This window comes from Nicotiana tomentosiformis, chromosome 8, assembly GCF_000390325.3.
Source record: "Nicotiana tomentosiformis chromosome 8, ASM39032v3, whole genome shotgun sequence".
Classification (NCBI taxonomy): Eukaryota; Viridiplantae; Streptophyta; class Magnoliopsida; order Solanales; family Solanaceae; genus Nicotiana; species Nicotiana tomentosiformis.
The window spans coordinates 108,141,390-108,162,903 of NC_090819.1; the positions used below are offsets into that span (position 1 = coordinate 108,141,390).

At 35.8% G+C, this 21,514-nt stretch overlaps 1 protein-coding gene across 1 annotated transcript; it reads left to right on the forward strand.

Annotated features, from left to right (window-relative positions):
• Positions 1-4,655: 4,655 nt before the first annotated feature.
• LOC104111192 (uncharacterized) lies at positions 4,656-6,263 on the forward strand. Its single transcript, XM_009620834.4, has one exon. The coding sequence runs from the start codon at positions 4,799-4,801 to the stop codon at positions 5,948-5,950; it is 1,152 nt and encodes a 383-aa protein (XP_009619129.1). The 5' UTR covers positions 4,656-4,798; the 3' UTR covers positions 5,951-6,263.
• The last annotated feature ends 15,251 nt before the right edge of the window (positions 6,264-21,514 follow it).

Here is a 21,514-nt window from a genome sequence, read left to right on the forward strand (position 1 = left end):
TCCAAATGCAAATCCGGGCATGCGCCCAAGTCCAAAATCACCATCCGGGCCAAATGGAACCATCAAAACTCCGATCCAAGGTCAAATACTTAAAAGTCAAACTTGACCAATTCTTCAAACTTAAAGTCCCATAGTTGAGAATCATTCTTCCGAATATTCCGAATCACTTGAAAATCAAAACCGACGATTTACTCAAGTCATAATACATCATATGAAACTACTCAAGACTTCAAACAGCTGAACAGAATGCAAATGCTCAAAACGACCGGTTGGGTCCGTCACAACGATACAATAAAATTCAAGTAACAATCAAAACAAATATTGTATTTAAAGTAACAATACAATATAATAGGTAACAACTATCCAAACAAGTTGTAAAAGTATAAACTAGAAATATAAGGAAGAATATTACATGGTCTTGTAATTTGTATAATTTCATTTTGACTTGTCACTAACCTATTTACTCCGTTCGAAAATCGAAATATTCAAATTGCAAAGAACTAATGTATTATTGCATTTGAAACTTACACATTATTGTCTTTTTTATTCTTTAAAATGCATCGTCTTTCAAGCTAATGACTAGTTGTCATGGCCTTTTAGGTGGACCATTTCTTTTCTTTTTTTTGTCCTTTCTCTTTCTCTTTTTGTTTGGTGTTTTCTACCGGCACTCTTGTGTTCTTCCTTTTTTCCTTTAATAAATTACTGTTCACATTAATTAGTTGAATTCATGGATGCACTTCACCGACATGTTTGAGGCACTGTAATTATAAATGAGTTTAAGTAAAATATATATATATATCTTTAGTGTCAGAAATTTTACACCATTAGATATATTTACTTGTTATAGCAGGTAATTTATTTTATTTTTAAAATAAAAATCACACATTTTGAGAAGACTTGTTATAGCAGGTATATATATATATATATATATATATATATATATATATTAGCTACCCCTTAATATTGTGTACTCTATGAAATTTCATTAGGCTTCACTTTAGCACTTTCCAAAATTGAAGTACTCTTGAAATAAAGGTTTGGCTCTTTATTTTTTGCTCACTTGCTTAATGTCTACATCTTATATTCTCAGGTTGGCAGTGTGAACGGAATAGATAAAAACGATCCATCTAAGTTGAAAAGAATGTTATATACTATACCTTTCAAAACACATCAGAAAACTTTAATCCTTGATTAGACGCTGACCCAAAATTAAATCATGCTTAATACTTCCAACAGTATGGAAAATAAACTACATAATAACAGTAACTTTTAATCAATGATTTACATTCTCACGCAGAGGTCGATCTAGGATTTAAACTTTATGAGTTCAGATTCGCAATTCTGCCACATCTCATCTAATTTAATAAGTATATAATTTATTATTTATATATATTTAATAATTCTATGGGCAAAAGCAAAACCGCAAAACTATAGGGTATGAGCGAAATATTTGGGTTCAGTTGAACCCATAGCTTCTATACTACATACGCATCTGTTCTCATGAACACCAATGTTACGATAGATTTTCTCAAAAATATTGATCGTTAAAGCAACCTTAAAGATTAAGTTGTGTCATTATGAAATTAAGCATGTATTTGTAATGAGTTGAGTAATATATACCATCAGCATAAAGATTTTTTTATACTATCAAGTTACTTAAATAATATATATACAATTCTGAAGTGTATAACTCCAGGAAGAGTTAATCTCAGTAAAAGACATTAATACTAGACGGAACAAAAAAGAAAACTGGTTGTTAGTTAAAATATCGCTTTGAATATCATTGGTTTCACTATACAGGTAGTGCTAAGGTATTCGTTATATATCGTTGTTGAAAAGAACTTGCAATCTATAGTATACTGCGAATTAAAAAAAAATCTTTATCAGACTAAGTCTTTGGACTCGTCTATTATTCGCCATTAAAAGGTTCATTATTTTAATCATGAACGGTACTAATAAGATGGCTTCCAACAATGTTTTATTTAGCTTTCTATGGAAAAAATCTAGATATATTTATGTAGTATCATATTATATATATAAACAATAGTATATTTTTTTGTTTTTCTATTCGTTGTCCGGTATTTATTTTCCGCTCTGACTAATCTGGATGCGCGTGCCCAAGGCAAGGAGGAAACACTTCCTATTAGTTTTTTTTTTTTTTTTTAATTTTCTGGGCTCAAAGTCCGATACTTTTGATTAAGAATAAAAGTATCATATTCGCCCCACTATAACCCTTGCAGTGAAAAATAATACATATAGAGGTGACAAACGGGTGAGTCGGGTCGGATATATGGACAGGTCGAATATGGAAAATATAAAAATGGATAAACTATCTGATCGATCCATATTTAATACAGATAGAAATCGGTTGATAATATGGATATCCATATTATCCATGGCTTCTTAAATATAATCACTTTTGGGAGAATTCCTAAGCTCCCAAACTTGAGGAACCTCCAATTTGGATCTTTGCAAATATAAAAGTTAAACCCATTATTATCTCTTTTTTAAGTAGTTAATATGAATCTTATCCATATTTGACCCATTTGTAAACAGTTTATTATCTAACCCATTTTTTAGTGAATAATATGAATGGATAACTTTGTTTTTTTTTTTTATCCATTTTGCCACAATAACAGTTTGTTTGGATGGTTGTTATGTACCGTTTCGTAATGTATCGTATAGTATTGTATTGTATTGTACTGTATCCTTTTGATGTATACAGTTTTTGGATAGCTTGTATTATTTATCGTCGTTTTATGATATCATGCACCAACAATATGAAGAATAAACTTGCAATATTATAAAAATAAAAAGTAAGGTACGAGGTAGAATTATTTATAAAAAGGTAGGGTAAAAGATAAAATAGGATTATTTAATAATAAGGAAAGCAAGATTAGAGAGAAAAAATAAGGAAATGACGCGACCACACCAAATCGATCGTTCCACAAAGTGATACTTTTTGTAGTTACGTAACGACGAATATAACGATACGATATAATAAAATTTAAATTACAATCAAAACAAATAATGTATTTAAAATAACAATACAATATAATAGACAAAATATATAGTTTACTCCCTGACCTATGGACCAAATCCCCGCGATATACTTTTTGCAGATAAAAATTACTTTATATACTCAACCTTTTTAAAGCGTGTCTAAGATACCACTTTTGCCAAATAGCCAGCACGTGTTTGACAAAAATGACTAAGCCCGTAAAACCTCTATATATTCTGTCCAAATCCTTATGTCAGCCCACGTGTTAAGATTTTATTTGATTTTCTTTATTTTTCTTATTTTAATAGATAAATAGAAAAGAGAAAAAAAGCATCAGCCCTTCATCCCCAATTGAACTCCTCCCATCCCCCGTTGTCCCCCACATGAACACCGCCGTCCCCCGTTGGCCTCCCCCACCCCCATGTCTTCCTCTTCCTTAGACCCTTTTTTCTTCTTCTATACCTTCATTAGTCTTCTACCCAAATTTTTTTCCTTTTCGTTTTTTCCCAATAGCTATTTCATAGCTACATTCTACACAGTGACTCCATTATCACCACCTACTCTTCACTAAATTCTTCTTAAATCAGAAGCTAAACAGCGACTTTATTAGCTAAAATGGAATCGTAATCAGGGTGGGCAAAAATTGAACATTGATTTTATTGATTTTATTTGTGGTTTTGGTAATTAGCTTAAATCTTGAATTGTGATTTTAGCATCATTGTGGTAAAGGTTCTCTTTTTACAGTAATTTGGGTTGTGTGTTTGCTTATTGCTCTATCATATGGTCTCGTTGTTTCGCTATAAATTGTATGGATTTCTGGGTTATTTTCTCCATGTTTTTATGAGTTTTTGTTCTTAACATTTTCTGGTGGTTCAACGGGACTTGATTGCAGTTTTGAGAAGTGCGGAGAGATGAACTTTGTATTTGGGATAAAGGTGGATTAGTGAAAAAATTAGTGCTTTTAAAGGTCTTGATGGTGGTGATGTTGTCACCCATGGTTCAGTGGTAGCCTGGGAAGATGAAGAAGATGGAGTAATTGGAAATTTTTTTGTAGTTAGGGGTAGAATTGTACTTTTAAGTATTTTTTTTTGAAAAATAAAAATAATGACACGTGTTACAATTTTGTTGGTGCGTGTTATGCACCTCCCTAAAAAAAATGATCAAAATAAAAGTGGTGTGTCTTAGACACACTTTAAAAAGGTTAAGTGTGTAAAGTAATTTTTATCCGCAAAAAGTATATTACAGAAATTTGATCCATAGTTCGGAGGTGAACTATGAAATATGTATTTTGCCCAATATAATACAACATATAACAACCATCCAAATAAGCCGTAAATACATACATACACACTATATCAAGAGAATGACCTATTTTCTTTTCTTTTAATTGACTATTAGAAGGACTTGAATACAAGTTGGAAAAGTAAATAGCATTACGCGTGAGGTGATTGTGGCTCCATATAATCAACCATCCTTGGCCCAGTCTTCTCCACGCCACCCCCCACCCCCGAAACCAAAACCCCAGCTACTCCTTATAGACTACGACTCCCATAAACCCCCTAAATATACACTTCATTTTCTATTCCATATATATATATATATATATATATATATATATATATATATGTATTCTGTCCCCACCCCACCCCCCTTAAGTTGGAGCCTTCTGCCATATCCATTAAGCTTTAAGCTTCCCCTCTTTCTCATATATATCCCTCATCTCCTTTCTCTCTTCTTTCAAATTCTTATACCTCAATATATCAGCTTTTTCTTTTTTTCTTATTATTTCTTACAACTATGGAAATTGTTGCCAAGTCAAAAAAACACCACCATTATTATTCTCCTTTCCCTTCTTGTTTCCGCCGCCCTTTAGAGGTAGCTGCCGCCGCCTCCGCTCGTCCTCTTCCGCCGCCGCCGCCGCAGCCACCGGTTGCTGCTAATCCCAACCTCGCCACCTCCCTCTACCAAACCCACCTCGGCCTCTTTGCTCTCACTTGGTCTCGCAATCTCTTCGGCAGATCTTTTCACATCCATTTCCTCCTCAACGATTCTGATGGAGTTGGAGCTGACTACAATAATAATACAATCTCTTCTCCTCATTTATCTTCCACTAGTACCCCATCTTTCCACCTCAACATCAAACCCTTTATTTTCTGGAAAAAACATGGGTCAAAAAAGCTCGACGGAGATAACAAGGTTGTTCATATCTTTTGGGATCTTTCTAAATCTAAATTTGGATCTGGCCCTGAACCTATATCTGGATTTTACGTAGCTGTTATTGTTAACGAAGAAATGGTTCTTCTGGTCGGCGATTTAAACAAAGAAGCTTACGCTAAAACCCGAGCTCGAAAGCCAGAAAAGAAGCAGAATCTAAACCCGAATCCAAACCCAAACCTGGTGCTGAGAAGGGAACACGTATGTGGAAACAAACTCTACAAAACAAAAGCAAACTTCGGTGGGAAAGAGAAAGAAATCTCAATCGATTGCAGGTTAGGAGAAGATCCAAGGCTGTATTTCAGCGTAGATAACAAAAGGGTTTTGCAAATCAAACACTTGAAATGGAAATTCAGAGGAAATGAAAGGATTGAAGTTGACGGAGTTCCAGTTTTGGTTTCATGGGATGTGTACAACTGGTTATTTGACGATGACGAAGATGGGTATGCTCTGTTCATGTTCAAATTCGAAAAATCAAGTTACGAATATGTAGCTGCTGATGATTACAGCTTAAATAATGGAGTTCAATTGTGGTCTCAACAATCTTGTGGATTCGGGTTCGAGACGAAGATGATGAAAAAGGGTGTATTACGAAGCTCGAGAAGTTCATCTTCTTCATCTTTATCTTCAGCATCTTCAACTTGTAGCTCTGTCATGGAATGGGCTAGTACTGAAGAAAATGAATTGAAAGGTCCTTCGGGATTTTCTTTGCTGGTTTATGCTTGGAAAAGCTGAGAAGAATTGGTACTCTACTAGCTTTTATGTTTTTCTTTGAATTTAACTAACTCATTTATTCATGTAATATAGCAAGAATAAATCAAGAAATTTAATACTAGGTGTATGGTAGTTTAGGTCTTTAAATAGAATTTTCTAGCTGCTACTAACATTGAATGCAACTGAAGAATGTACTATTCTATTTTTGTCTTTATTTTTCTTTTGTTTTTGAGTGAATGGTGAGTTTTTTCATTAATTCGAGTGGATCCAAAGTATCAATTCTCTTTGAGAGAAATATAAAGAAATATACATATTGTTCTTCTTCGTTATTGTATGATTTAGAGTTTTGCAGATTTCCAGCTCTATTATTTTGTTTACATTGATTCTTTTCATTTGGATCCAATTGTTCATGATTTTTTGAGTTCTTTTGATTCTTCATTCGCAGTATTAGTCCCTTGTTTTTATTTGGTATGTCAGATATTATCGGTAGGATTGGCATTACTCTTGTACTTTGGTATCTCTGGATTTTTTCTGTTATTACTTGTTGTTTGATTCTTCGTTACACTTTGGTAAATGTTAGGCCTTAGTAGTGGAAAGTGTAATCGACCTTAGGGCCTTTATTCTATTGCACAAAATTACTATTCTAATTTTTGTCACTTAAGAATTATTCAAAATTCGTTACAAAGAATTATTACATTTTAATTTTTGTCCCTCAAAAAATCATTCAACTAAATTTAATTAACTAAAAAATAGACCCAAATTTATATACTACTTTTTGCAACGAAAATACCACATTAGATGTCATCATAAACGTTAACATTTGACAAGTCAAAGTACTAGTACAAGAATGGTCTTTGGTCATGTGAGTTTAGTTACTTTAGATATAATTAGAGTGCATTGGTTATAGGACGTAGCAGCTGGAAATATGCAGAGGGTGGTTTCTAGTAACATGTATTATGATGATGATGGATGATGCATTTCTCTGATCTGAAATGGTGTGTGTTGGAACTGGAATTTGTTTATGAGTGTTCTTGAGATTGCTGTTTACTTTTGTGGGACCCTCTCATTTTATTAGTACTACTAATATCTTTTTCCTTTACACTTTTTCCCTTCTTAATTTTATGTTAGATGATTGCACTCGAGTTATGGAAACTAAAGTTGTTTTGGCGTGAACTATAAGTTATGAGTTTGAGTAATAAAAACTATCATCAATATTTATATTAGGTTAGGATGGTTAAATCACAATTCTTGCGATGCGGCCGTTTCTCAGACTCTAAGTGAATATGAGATCCTTTGTGCACTCTATTTTTTATTTTTTTTTTAATGATTGAGATCCTACTAATTGATAAAGTGTGAAGTTGTAAGATGTATAGGATGTGTGCTGTAGTGAGGGTAGATTGTGGTTGATAGCCTGGCATGGAGTTGTTTGTTTGGTTTTATGATTGAGATTGTAGGGAACAAGTGTTTGTGTTTGGAGGAAAAGATTCCTCTAATTCCGACAACTACTACTATTTAACATGCATGTGAAGCCAAGTTAACGGCCTGGCCTTGATTGTCCTCCTTTTTACACTTTAAAAGAAAAATCTTGATTTCTTGTTTGTTTTGTTTTTGCTTTAACTAAGAGAATCCTATGCCAAATCTAATTGGGTCGAATTAATTGGTGATTCCCGATGAATTTGACAGATTTCAGGTTCTCAATTTTCTCAAATAGTAAGTATATTTCTAATACATCATTTTTCTAGTTTTGGAAGAACTCTCTTTGGTTTAATTCACCTTTGATTTTTCTTGTAAAGTAAGTTGAAAGAAACAAATTACTAAATATGAAACTATACTTAACAGCAGCAGTAAGGTTGATTATTTAATGCAGGACTTACAAAATTCAAATCTTCAAATTAGCAATATTATATTGTACAATATATCAAGGATTTCGAAATTTATTACTAACTCAATTCTCTATGTTACTTGACTAATTCTTTTCAACTCTTCATAACGCTTACCTAACCGAAAGCAGTTTTGTCCGTGCATGTTAATTAAGCTTTGCATAAAGGTGCTATAATTAAAATTATTATATCTGAATTTCCAAGAGATGTATTTTATTCTCTACTGATTCAACAAAGGGAGGATTATAAAAGGCTGTGTTTGCACGATATACTTTGTATCATATCGTGCCTGTTTGTTTCTTCGGTAGGTAAACCATATACTTGGATCAATCACTTTTTTCTTTTATAAAAAAGATGGAGTATACATTATTCAAAAGGTAAAAGAAAAAAGAAGAAAGGTAAAAATGAGAAAGAAAGAGACGAGCTGGCGTTTACAAAACGGCACGGAAAGTTATGAGAAATGCCAACGGAGTCTCTTTGGTGGGGGCGTTTGGAAAATTTTGTCAAGTTTGACCGTTGGCAGCGTGGAGACGTGGTCGAGGCACTATTAGAGTTGGCTATAAAATTTCATAGAATTTTCAGAATTAATTTCTCTAATGATCACAGAACTAATTAAAATTGTATAATAAAATCACATTTGTTTACTTTGTGTCCTAAAGGCCATTCAATCATTCGAGGAATAAGTGAAGAATTGCTATAAATAAGCAATCTATTAAAAATAAAATAAAGAAAAGTGTTTTTGTTAAAAATTGGTATCTATAAGCTCATTATATCCGAGAAGAAATCGAAACTGTAGGATATGGTCATATGGATGTAACATTAATTTCTCCTTCAAAATGATGCACAGCCACTATCGATAATTAGTCAAAAGGTTTTGAATAATTCAGGTTAACCATAATTGAGAAATTTTGCCTTCGTTAGACCCTTTCGGTTTATTAATAGCTTACTGAAGGTTGGTGAATGGGAAATGGAGAGAAGAAATGTAAAGAGAAAGTGATTTTCCTTATGTTTTGGAAAGATCAATTACCCCTTTTTAGTAGTGTAAAGAAAATGGAATGTGCTTATATTAAGAAAGCATTTCTCTTGGTGTTAAATGTGTTGGAAAGAAGGTAAGCCTCGCACCGTCGTCGCTTGGATTCGGCTTAAGCTTAATCTTTTTGGACAAAATTTCTTTCAATTAATTATCAAAAAGTCAACCCGGAATAACCAGGACCCGCGCGCAAAGGAACATGCAGATTTTCTTTGCAAAAGCAACATCTTAAGTGCTTTGGAGGATGACTTGTACAATGTCTACAATGCTATGAATACTTCGAAAGAATTATGGGATGCACTTGAGAAGAAGTACAAGACTGAAGATGCGTGCTTGAAAAAGTTTGTGATTGTCAAGTTTCTTGACTATAAAATCATAGGTAGCATAACATTTGGAACCAAGTTCAAGAGTTTCAACATATTTTTCACGACCTTATTGCTGAATGTATGGTGGTGAATGAAGCATTTTAAATGGCTGCAATGATTGAAAAATTGCCTCCTTCGTGGAGAGATTTCAAAAATTATCTAAAGCACAAGCGCAAAGAAATGAAGCTGGAAGATCTTGTGTTTCGTCTCAAGATTGAGGAAGATAACAATTTAGTCGAGAAGAACTCGCATGGAAATTCAACGATTATAGGAGCGAATATCGTTGAACAGGTTTCTCCAAAAACTATGAAGAGGAAGAGATCTTCTGGACAGACTAAGGAGCAGAAAATAAACAAATTCAACGGCAATTGCTATAATTCTGGAAAAGCTGGTCACAAAGCCCCTTACTATCATCTCCCGAAAAAGGACAAGAAAAAGGGACATGCCAACATAATGGAGAATAATGACGACATGGATGATCAGTGTGCAATGCTTTCAGAATGTAACTTAGTTGAAAATCCGAAGGAGTGGTGGATTGACTCTAAAGCCACTCGACATGTTTGTGATGTCAAAGAAGCATTTGTGGCTTACTCTACTACCGGTCCCGAAGAAGAGCTTTCCATGAAAAATATTGCAACAACCAAGATTGAAGGTTATATGAAAATATTCCTAAAGATGACTTCCGTCAAGGTGTTAACGCTCAACAACGTTCTTCATGTTCCTACTATTAGGAAAATTGAGTTTTAACTTCTTTACTTGTTAAGAATGGATTCATATGTGTATTTGTATCTGACAAAGTTGTTGTAAGCAAGAATTATATATATGTTAGAAAGGGCTACCTCACAGAGGGTCTTTTTAAACTCAATGTAATAGTTGTTGACAATATTAATACAATTTCAGCTTCTTCTTATTTATTGGAGTCAAATAATTTATGGCATATTCATTTAGGACATGTCAATTACAAAACCTTGCGAAAGTTAATTAATTTAGAAGTATTGCCTAAATTCGAGTGTAATAAATTAAAATGTCAAAAATGAGTTGAATCTAAGTTTGTCAAATATCCTTATAGGTATGTTGAAAGAAATTAAAATTATTTAGACTTAATTCATACTGACATTTGTGATATAAAGTCAACACCATTATAACTTTGTATAAAATAAAAAATATTTTATAACTTTTATTGACGATTGTACTCAATATTGTTATGTTTATTTTCTTAATATGAAGGATAAAGCAATTGAAGCATTTAAGCAATACAAGAATGAAGTGGAGAATCAATTGAATAAAAAGATTAAAATAATTATAAGTGAGAGGAGTGGAGAATACGAATCTCCTTTTGTAGAGATATATTTGGAATATGGAATTATGCTTCAAACTACAACCCCTACACACCTCAATTCAATAAAATTGCAGAAAGAAAAAAATCGGACATTAAAAGAAATGATGAATGCTTTATTAATAAGTTCTGGCTTACCGCAGAGCTTGTGGGGGGAAGCCATCCTTACAGCTAACCGAATATTCAATAGAGTACCCCACAACAAAACGTAATCTTTTTCATATGAAAAATGGAAAGAAAAAAATCACAACTTAAAATATTTCAAAGTGTGGGGGTATTTAGCAAAGGTACAAGTACGTTTACCCAAAAGGTTAAAAATCATACCAAAAACTGTGGATTGTATTTTTATTGGATATTCTATAAGTAGTAAAGCATGTGGGTTTTTAGTTCAAAAATCTGATAATCCCGAAATTCATGTTAATACGGTAATTGAATCAGATAATCCTGAATTCTTTGAAAATATCTATCCGTATAAAACAGAATGCGAGTCGACAAGTGAAAGACCTAAACGACCACGGGAAGAACCAAAGAAAAATACTCCAAGTGACAAGGATCCAAGGCGTAGCAAACGTCAAAAAATATCAACTTCATTTGGACCAAATTTTGTGACATTCTTGCTTGAAAATGAGCCTCAAACTTTCAAAGCAACTATGTCATCTTTTGATTCAACATTTTGAAAAGAGGCAGTCAATAATGAGATTCAATCAATTTTAGACAATCATACATGTGAATTGGTTGATCTTCCTTCAGGAAATAAGCCTTTAGGTTCGAAATGGATTTTTAAGAGGAAAATAAAAGGTGATGGCACTATTGACAAATATAAGGCAAAACTTGTTGTCAAAGGTTATAGACAAAAGGAAGGCCTTGATTACTTTGACACTTACTCGCCAGTAATGAGGATAACCTCTATTAGGGTGTTAGTGGCACTGGTGTCCATTTATGGTCTTGAAATCCATCAAATGGATGTTAAAACAATTTTCTTAAATGGAGAATTAGAGAAAGAAATTTATATGAAACAACCTGGAGTTTTTGTGGTTCCTAGTAAAGAAAAGAAAGTGTGTAAACTTGTTAAGTCGCTTTATGGACTTAAACAAGCACCCAAACAATGGCATGCTAAATTTGACCAAATAATGTTGGCAAATGATTTTAAAATCAATGAGTGTGACAAATGTGTTTACATTAAAAACACTCCAGGTCATGAAGTCATTGTTTGTTTATATGTTGGTGACATGTTGATAATGAGCAACGATATGATAGATATAAATACTACTAAGCGCATGCCAGCTAGCAAATTCAACATGAAAGACTTAGGAGGGGGAACTGGATATGCAGTCTCCCTAGGAATCTCCTCAGGTGGTGGAGGAGCCGGTAATGGCTGAGTAGGGGTCTCTCCCTGGGCCTCCGATTGGGCCCCATCTACTTGGGGTACCCTGCTGGTCCCCTCACCTACTGCTGTATCTCTCCTCTGATTAGCCGTAGTCTTCCTAATCACTGTCATCTGTGCATGCAAACGCCAACACGTAAGTTTAACTCAAATTTCTTATAACTCAGTTTTATAGCACGATTTAGATTTGAAATAAAGGTAACCAACTCCTAAATGCCCTGTAGTCCCCTGCTTATATAATGTGGTGCACAACACATCTATAAATAAGACCATACTAGACACGACTTGTAGACTCCAAAGGATAGAACTACTCTGATACCACTTTTGTCACGCCCCGAACCTGGGGGCGAGACTGGCACCAGGTACCTCACCGATCCTTGCATACCAACATACGACTAAGGAAATCTGCACATATAATGTCATACTTTGGCCATGGGCCACATTGCAAGACAATTTTGGAAGAAAAATATAAAACTAAATGGGAACCAACGCTGACTAAACATCAATATAAAGGTGGGCTGGCAAGGCCGTCATAACTACTACAACTGACAAACCAACAAAATGTACATACAAGTCCTACAAGCCCAGTATATTGCACTAACTGACAGGTTATGTCTACAAGCCTCTACTGATGGATGTACTGTGATCGGAACAGGGCCCCGACCTACCCATAACCTATATACATATATACAGAAGATGTACATAAAACTCTAGACCCGACAACTCCAAAGGACGTGGAGATTACTAATAAAGCTGAACTCGGGAAACACATACTGAGGAGGTCTACCCATCTGTTTGTCTGAACCTGCACGCATGAAATGCAGCGTCCCTATAAAGAGGGACGTCAGTACGAAATAACGTACCGAGTATGGAAGGCAATAAAATAACTGAAAGCTGAAACTGAACTGATAATATAATAACTGAAAGTTACTGGGAGTCAAAGATGATCTGGAGATATACTTACCTGCTGATACTAACTCAACTCTCTCAATATAGTAAATAAAATAGATGCCCGACCCTATAAGGCTCGGAACGTGTAACTGCTCCGCCGTAGTAGGCTCGCTCATAGGCGCTCGGCCATACTAAGCTTTGTATCTCAGCCATGCTGGGCTCGCTCATAGGCACTCGGCCACAATAATCTCGGTATATAACTTACCATCTGATCAGAGGTTGCCCAATAGGAGCCTGCCCAACGATTATAGTTCGATGGTGGGGAACATATATATATATATATATATATATATATATATATATATATATCTGCTCTCTTGACCAGAAGAAGACAATACTCAATTGAATATAAAGTCCCGATATGGGAGAATACTGTAACTTATGAGACTAGGATAGTGTATATAAATTCAGGAGTATGAACTTCTCTTTATGCCTCGTTATCAAACACATGTAATTACGAGATCATGCCAAAATGAAGGAAGGGCTTAACCTTAAGATACCTAAGTCGATTCTTTTGACAGTCCCTCTAACACACGTCAATTTCTATAACATGTAACGGGGAGATCGTAGTATGGAAAAATCCGTATGATATTCTTGAGAAAGATTGTATCGTACTCCCTTATAATTGTAAAATCTCACGTTGTTCTAAATTGTTGAAGATCTTGTCTTGCTTATGTGACTTACGTTTGTAACACACAAACATTCACGTTTGAATTCTTATAAGATGCATATGAGAATGAGTTTGTGATTCACGTTGCAATAGCATTGTTAAGGGTTGTATGAATTCTTTTTGGAGAATTCCATCCGTAACCTCTAGCTAGCATTCCCATTCCTTTAATGATGTAGGGATGTTATTTGCTTAATTTAGAAAAGTCTTATACCTTACCAATAAAGAGACCAAGAAAAGGTAATTTATCAAGGCATCATATCTTCCTGCCATATCCAAGAATTCTTACGTGTAAACACGGTATCATATGTCTTATGACTCATTTTGCATATTTTGCCACTTTGGCTTAGCTTATGCCATGTGACAGCCCCAAAAAGACCCTTATCCACTTAATACCATAATTATCTCCACAATTAATCAACTATCTCAAATTATTTAAAATACTACCCACTTTTCACACACTTTATACATCTTGCTATTATGATCATGTGGTACCTTGTATGGCACTAGTCCATAAATACGGGGTATTTTAGCTTGGACTGTATTTTATCTCTAAATATCAAACTTCGGCGCAATTCATTTTCTTAGATTTGATTACCCTCTCACCTTCTTAAATTTACTCATCACTTGTTTGAAATAACATAGTGCTTATAATCTCAAAATAATCTCATTTCCGAATCTGAATTCATAACTGTAGACAAGGCCGGTGAAGAATCTGATTGGCTCCGAAGTTTCTCGGAAGATATTCTATTTTGGACCAAACCTTCGGCACCTATATGTATACATTGTGATAGTCAAGCGATAATAGGTAGGTGTCACGACCCGAAATTTCCACCTTCAGACCGTGATGACGCCTAACATTTCACTTGCTAGGTAAGCTAACGTTAGAATAATATTAACAAAATTTTAAATTATTAATAATCAAAGAAACAAATGCGGAAGCAAAGTTTGAAATATAGTGAATAATCCATAAAAATAACGGTGTCTAAATACCATCCCAGAATTGGTGTCACAAGTGCACAAGCTTCTAGAATAAATACAAATAAAGTTCTGAATAAAATAAAGATGTCTGGAAATAAACACACATCTAAAGTTAAATAGACGGGGACTTCAGAACTGCGGACGCCATGCAGTTATACCTCAAGTCTCCTCTCGTAGCTGAAATCTGAGCAAGTCTATGGTACGCTGCTGGGACCAACTCCGAAATCTGGACAAAAAGTGCAGATTGTAGTATCAATACAACCGACCCCATGTACTGATAAGTTCTGAGCCTAACTTCGATGAAGTAGTGACGAGGCTAACGCGGGTCACTTACATTAACCTGTACGCAATATTAGTAACAACAACAATAATAGAAATAATTCAGGTAACTCATTTATAATAATAGAAGCCAACTCAACAGTCATAACCAATTATCATTTTCATCAATTCTGTTGCAGCGTGCAACCCGCATTCATAATATATTCACATTCAATTCTCTTGCAATGTGCAATCCGCTCTCACAATATATTCATATTCAATTATGTTACGGCGTGCAACCCGCTCCTCCACTATATTCATTTTAATCAAGTTTGTCATATAATTATTTCAATCAAGTATATATAGACTTTTTAATAAGTCTGTTGTGGCGTGCAATCCGATCCCCTAATATTGACTTTTAATAAGTCAGTTGCGGCGTGCAACCTGATCCTTCAATATGGACTTTTTAATAAATCTGTTGCGGCGTGCAACCCGATCCTCCAATATTGAATTTTAATAAGTCTGTTGCGGCATGCAACCCGAACCTTCAATATTGACTTTTAACAAGTCTGTTGCGGCGTGCAACCCGATCCTCCAATATATCCATTTACCAATTCTTATAGAAGAAATTTTTCCAATAAATGCAACAATTGATATAAAATTATAAGACAATAAGCATACAATAATTATGATTTAATCATGAAACAAACAATGACAAATAGCAAATTATTATGAAAATCAGGGAGAAAATAGGCAGTTTAATATTTAATATGCTAAATGTCAAATAACAATTAAAACACATAATTCAAATAGCATTTAACAATTAAAGCAGGAATTCAAGAATTAATATTTGACAAAGAATAGGAGAGAAATTATTATTATAATAATTAATTTATGGTTTAAAATAATTTATGATTTTTTTCAAGTAAGCATGCAAATAATTAATTTGACGACCTATAGACACTCGTCATCTCGCCTATACGTCATTCACATGCATTTCACATAACAAATAATTTAAGGGTTCTTTTCCCTCAAGTCAAGGTTAACCACGATACTTACTTCGCTTTGCAAATTCCAATCAATTATTCAACCATAACTTTTCCTTTTAAATTTGCCTCCGAAAGCTTCAAATCTATTCATAAACAATTCGATATATTCAATACTAATCATAGGAATTAATTCCATATGAATTTATAAATTTTCCGGATAAAACTCTAAAATTTATTTAAATATTCGATAGTGGGACCCATATTTTAAATCCCAAAAAAACTCGTAAAATCCGAACACCCGTTCCAATATGAGTTCAACCATACAAAAATTATCCAATTCCGATATCAAATGGACCTTCAAATCTTGACTTTTCATTTTTGAAAGATTTTATAAAAGTCTGATTTTCTTACATCTAAATCCAAAATAAATGATGAATATAGACATGGATTTGTGAAATATAATCACTTTTGGTTAAAGAATACTTACCCAATTCAAAGTCGTGAAAATCCCCCTTGAAATCGCCCAAATCCGAGACTTGAAACTCAAAAATGAGTAAAAATGGCTAAGACCCGATTTTATGTATTTTGCCCAGTATTTTCGCATCTGCGGGCTATATTTTTGCACCTGTGGTCACGCTTTTGCGATGTGGGGCTGCTAGGCGAGGTTCTGCATCTGCGGATATTTATATCGTACCTGCGACGTCGCAGAAGCGACCAAACGACCGCAGAAGCGGTCCAGCCTTCGCAGAAGCGATCGTGCACTTGCGCCCCATTTCTTCGCAGAAGCGACACTACTGGCCAATGCCCAGGTCGCAGAAGCGACCCGCTTCTCGCAGATGCGGTTGCGCACTTGCGATCACCATTGTACAGGTGCGATTACACCAGGTTCTTGGTAGAACCTGGTGTCCCGTAACATAATACAGACTTACTCGGGGTCTCGTATAACGTCAAACAACGCTGAAATTGCAATTCACACTCCGATTCAAACTTTGAGTTTTAAACTTTTCAATTTGCAAACCTCGTGCCAAAACGTATTAAATGAATCCGGAATGACTTCAAATTTGGCACACAAGTTATAAATGACATAACAGAGCTGTTCTAATTTCCAGAATCGGATTCCAGCTCCGATATCAAAAAGTCAACCCCGTGGTCAAACTTGGAAATCTTTAGCCTTTAAATTGTTAGTTCCATTAAATGGTCATAACTTGAGCTAGGAACCTCCAAATTAAATTTCGGGCATAAGCCCAAGTCCCAAATCACGATACGGAGCTATCAGAACTATCAAAATACTGATCTGGGTCTGTTTGCTAAAAATGTTGACCAAAGTCAACTCAATTACGTTTTAAAGCTCTATTTCACATTTTAATCCATTTTTTACATAAAAACTTTCCGGAAAATTTGATGGATTGCGCACGCAAGTCGAGGATAAATGGTACTTTTTCGAGGTCTTAGAACACATAATTACTTATTAAATTTAAAGATAATATTTTGGGTTATCACATTCTCCACCTCTAAAACAAACGTTCGTTCTCGAACGGAGTTAGAAAATATACCTAAGCCGGAGAAAAGGTGTGAATATTTACTCCACATGTCCGACTCGGACTCCCTGGTAGATGCCTCTACCGACTGACCTCTCCATTGCACCCGAACTGAAGGATAACTCTTACCTCAACTGTCCGACCTGTTGGGCTAGAATAGCCAACGACTCTTCCTCGCAAGTCAAATCTTTGTCCAATTGGACTGATATGAAATCTAACACATGGGATGGATCACCATGATATTTCCGGAGCATAGACACATGGAACACCAGATGAACCGCTGATAAACTAGGAGGTAATGCAAGCATGTAGGCTACTTTACCCACCCTTTCAAGAATTTCAAAGGGTCCGATATACCTAGGGCTCAACTTGCCCTTCATTCCGAACCTCATTACAGCTTTCATAGGTGAAACCCAGAGCAATATTCTTTCTCCAACCATGAATGCAATATCACGAACTTTACGGTCGGCATAACTCTTTTGCCTAGACTGAGCTGTGCGAAGTTGATCCTGAATAATCTTGACCTTATCCAAGGCATCCTGTACCAAATCGGTTCCCAACAACCGAGCCTCTCCTGGTTCAAACCAACCAATTGGCGATCGACATCGCATTCTATATAATGCCTCATATGGATCCATCTGAATGCTCGACTGGTAGCTATTATTATAAGCAAACTCCGCAAGTGGAAAGAAATGATCCCAAGAACCTCCAAAGTCTATAACACAAGCACAGAGCATATCTTCCAATATCTGAATAGTGCGCTCTGACTGTCCGCCTGTCTGTGGATGAAAGGCTGTGCTCAACTCCACCCGTGTGCCTAACTCATGTTGTACAAACTTCCAGAAATATGAGGTAAACTGCATACCTCGATCTGAAATAATAGACACGGGAACACCGTGTAGACGAACAATCTGAGGAATGTAAATTTTAGCTAACCTCTATGAAGAATAGGTAACTGCTAGTGGAATGAAATGTGCTGATTTGGTCAACCTGTACACAATGGCCCAAATTTTGTCAAATTTTCACGGAGTCCGTGAGAGCCCAACAATAAAATCCATAGTGATACACTCCCATTTACACTCAAGAATTTCTAACTTTTGAAGCAAACCACCAGGTCTTTGATGCTCGTACTTAACTTACTGAAAATTCAGACACCGAGCTACATATACAACTATATCATTTTTCATTCTCCTCCACCAATAATGTTGCCGCAAATCTTGATACATTTTAGCGGTACCTGGATGAATAGAATACCTGGAACTGGGTGCCTCTTCAAGAATTAATTCACGAAGCCCATCCACATTAGGAACACAAATACGTCCCTACATTCATAGAATTCCATCTTCCCCTATAGTAACCTGTTTGGCATCACCGTGTCGCACCGTGTCCTTAAGGAAAAGTAAATGAGGATCATCATACTGCCTCTCTCTGATGCGCTCATATAAAGAAGACCGAGCGGCTATGTAAGCTAGAACCCGACTGGGTTTTAAAACATCTAACCCCACGAACTGATTAGCCAAAGTCTGAACTTCTGCAGCAAATGGCCTCTCATCAACCGGAATATACGCAAGACTGCCCATACTCGCAGCCTTTCTACTCAAAGCATCGACCACCACATTGGCCTTTCCGGGGTGATACAAAATGGTGATATCATAGTCTTTGCCTCAAATTAAGATCCTTTTGTTTGAACAGATACCGAAGGCTACGATGATCAGTAAATACCTCACACGAGACACCATAGAGATAATGCCTCCAAATCTTCAGCGCATGAACAATGGCTGCCAATTCTAAGTCATGAACAGGATAATTCTTCTCGTGAACTTTCAACTGCAGCGACTCATATTCAATTACCTTGCCATCTTGCATTAATACTGCACCAAGCCCAATGTGAGATACGTTATAATATACCGTATACGATCCTGAACCTGTGGGTAATACCATCACTAGCGTTGTAGTCAAAGCGGTCTTGAGCTTCTGAAAGCTCAACTCACCCTCGTCTGACCATCTAAATGGGGCACCCTTCTGGGTCAATCTGGTCTTAATAGTTGTTCATAATCAATTACAGAATCGTCAATTAACTTCATGTTAACAAAAATCGCGTTTCAAACCTTCACAATACTAAAAACGAGATGCGAGGCATGAAGACCTCATAATTATTTACCCGAATTAACGAGTCACATTTAACGCCACCTGGGCGGGCACCTATCTCGTAGGTTACAACTCAATATTACAACACAAATTTGGCAAATATGCACAGAGAATTTCATATAAATATTTTTAAATAAGCCTAGCAGGCATGACTCCCTATTAGTACTATAGTACAAATTTAATTTCACAAGAGATAATTTAAATACACGAATTTTTATCACAAGGATCTCGTCTTTATATAACTTCCACCGCAGCTCATAGCCAGGTTTAAACATATTAATTTATTTTAAAATACGAGGACCTCGGCCTCAGTTCTGAATCACAAGTAATATGCACATCTTGCAAATTGAAACTTTCCATTTTCTCCTTTTAAATAATTTTCGTTAAACAAAATCACAACACATAATGAACCCCACACCGGTAGGGCATATAATTTATAATTTGTAATTAATTATTCGGAAATATATCAAAACATACCGAAATAAGTACCAGAAAGGCACCTTTAGCCTCACAGATCTTATTAGATTCCATCATGGAATGATATGTGTAGTTATCTCCATAAAACCTCCCAACAGAAGTAAACACATAAGTAAATTGTAGAATTACGAAGCTCACTCATAAGTTGAGCACAATAGGAGAACCCGTCTTGATACTCAGAACTAAATCAAGTTAAGAAAATTATTCCTTTATTTTAAATCGAGGTCGTACCTATAACGACACCATCTAATGTAACGACCTCCACCTTACCATAAAACAAATATAACAACGGCTGGGTCTCCAACTCTAGGACGCCTTCTATCCGCCTGTCCTCCACCCTTAACTGATGATGTGGGTGGTGTAGTAACTGCAATGAGGCACGTAGCCTAGGTGCTTTGATGAAATATGCCTCTCCCAAGTTTGGGACACTTTTCTCATGATGTGCCTAGTATCACCGTATTCATAACAACCCCTTTGCGGGTTTGGATTCTCTTATTGAGTCTGTACCAGATAAATGGAATTACCTTTGTAGGAAACTCATGTCAGTGGTGCATTAAAAGAACTTACTGGAGCACCTCGATTAATTCGATGTGCAAACTAGGTTGGCCGACTACTCGAGCCCCGATCATAATGATTTATACTCGCAGAGTAGAATCCACTGAATCCCCCAGAACCTCGAGACGTCTTGGCCTCCTTCTTTTCCTTTTTTCTCACCCCGAATAGGTTCTAATATCTTGGCAATTTCTACCACTAGTGGAAATGAAGTATCATCCCGTAGCTCCCGAGTCATACAAAATTTTACGATCATAATTGAGTCCTTTAATGAGTGTGGACTCACTCTCTAGCTATAGGAAGCAAAGTAGGAATAAGGCGGGCTAACTTAAGGAACCCGATGGCATATTATGACAGCGTCATGGTGACTTAAGGCAACCACTCAAACCCTATGTGCCACGCATTATGGAGAGTCCGGGAAACAAACTCTTTCAAAAGAGTTCTGGGAACTGAGCCAAGTGGGCGGTGTTGCATTGGTTGGTCTTCCCTCTTCATAGGCTTTCCACGGACACCTGTGGGGAATTATCTCTCCCAAGGCCAATTTCTTCCTTTGTTATGCTGACCCAACACTGTTGAGCTGACCCATTTCTTAACATACTCTTCGAATCTTCTTTGGGGAAAACTTTACCCCTATTTATATACAATGATCACAAAAGTAGAGCTCCATACAGACAATTCTCAGTCCAGAATCTTGTCAACCACTATACTTCCTCCGAAGTACCCCAAAATCCGCAATCGTGACGTCTACGCTGAGTAGACCTTCTGTAAATTTAATATTGTTTCTCTAACTCCTTTGGTATTGAAGTATAAGATTATTACGGAGGCGGACATACCGCAAGTCCCAACCTTATCCTCTACAAAATCTCAGGCCTTAAACACATGTAAATTTTGGGAGAACTTTTGAGTACCACATATATACATTTTAGGCTAAAACTAATATAACACATGAATCGCAATCCATTCATTGATAGTGGAATCCCCTACTCGGCGCAAAATCATAGTTCACCACGTTCGATGGTCCACAATATT

Excerpts from the sequence above, each read along its gene's own strand:
- LOC104111192 (XM_009620834.4), top strand. The coding sequence starts at position 4,799 with ATGGAAATTGTTGCCAAGTCAAAAAAACACCACCATTATTATTCTCCT.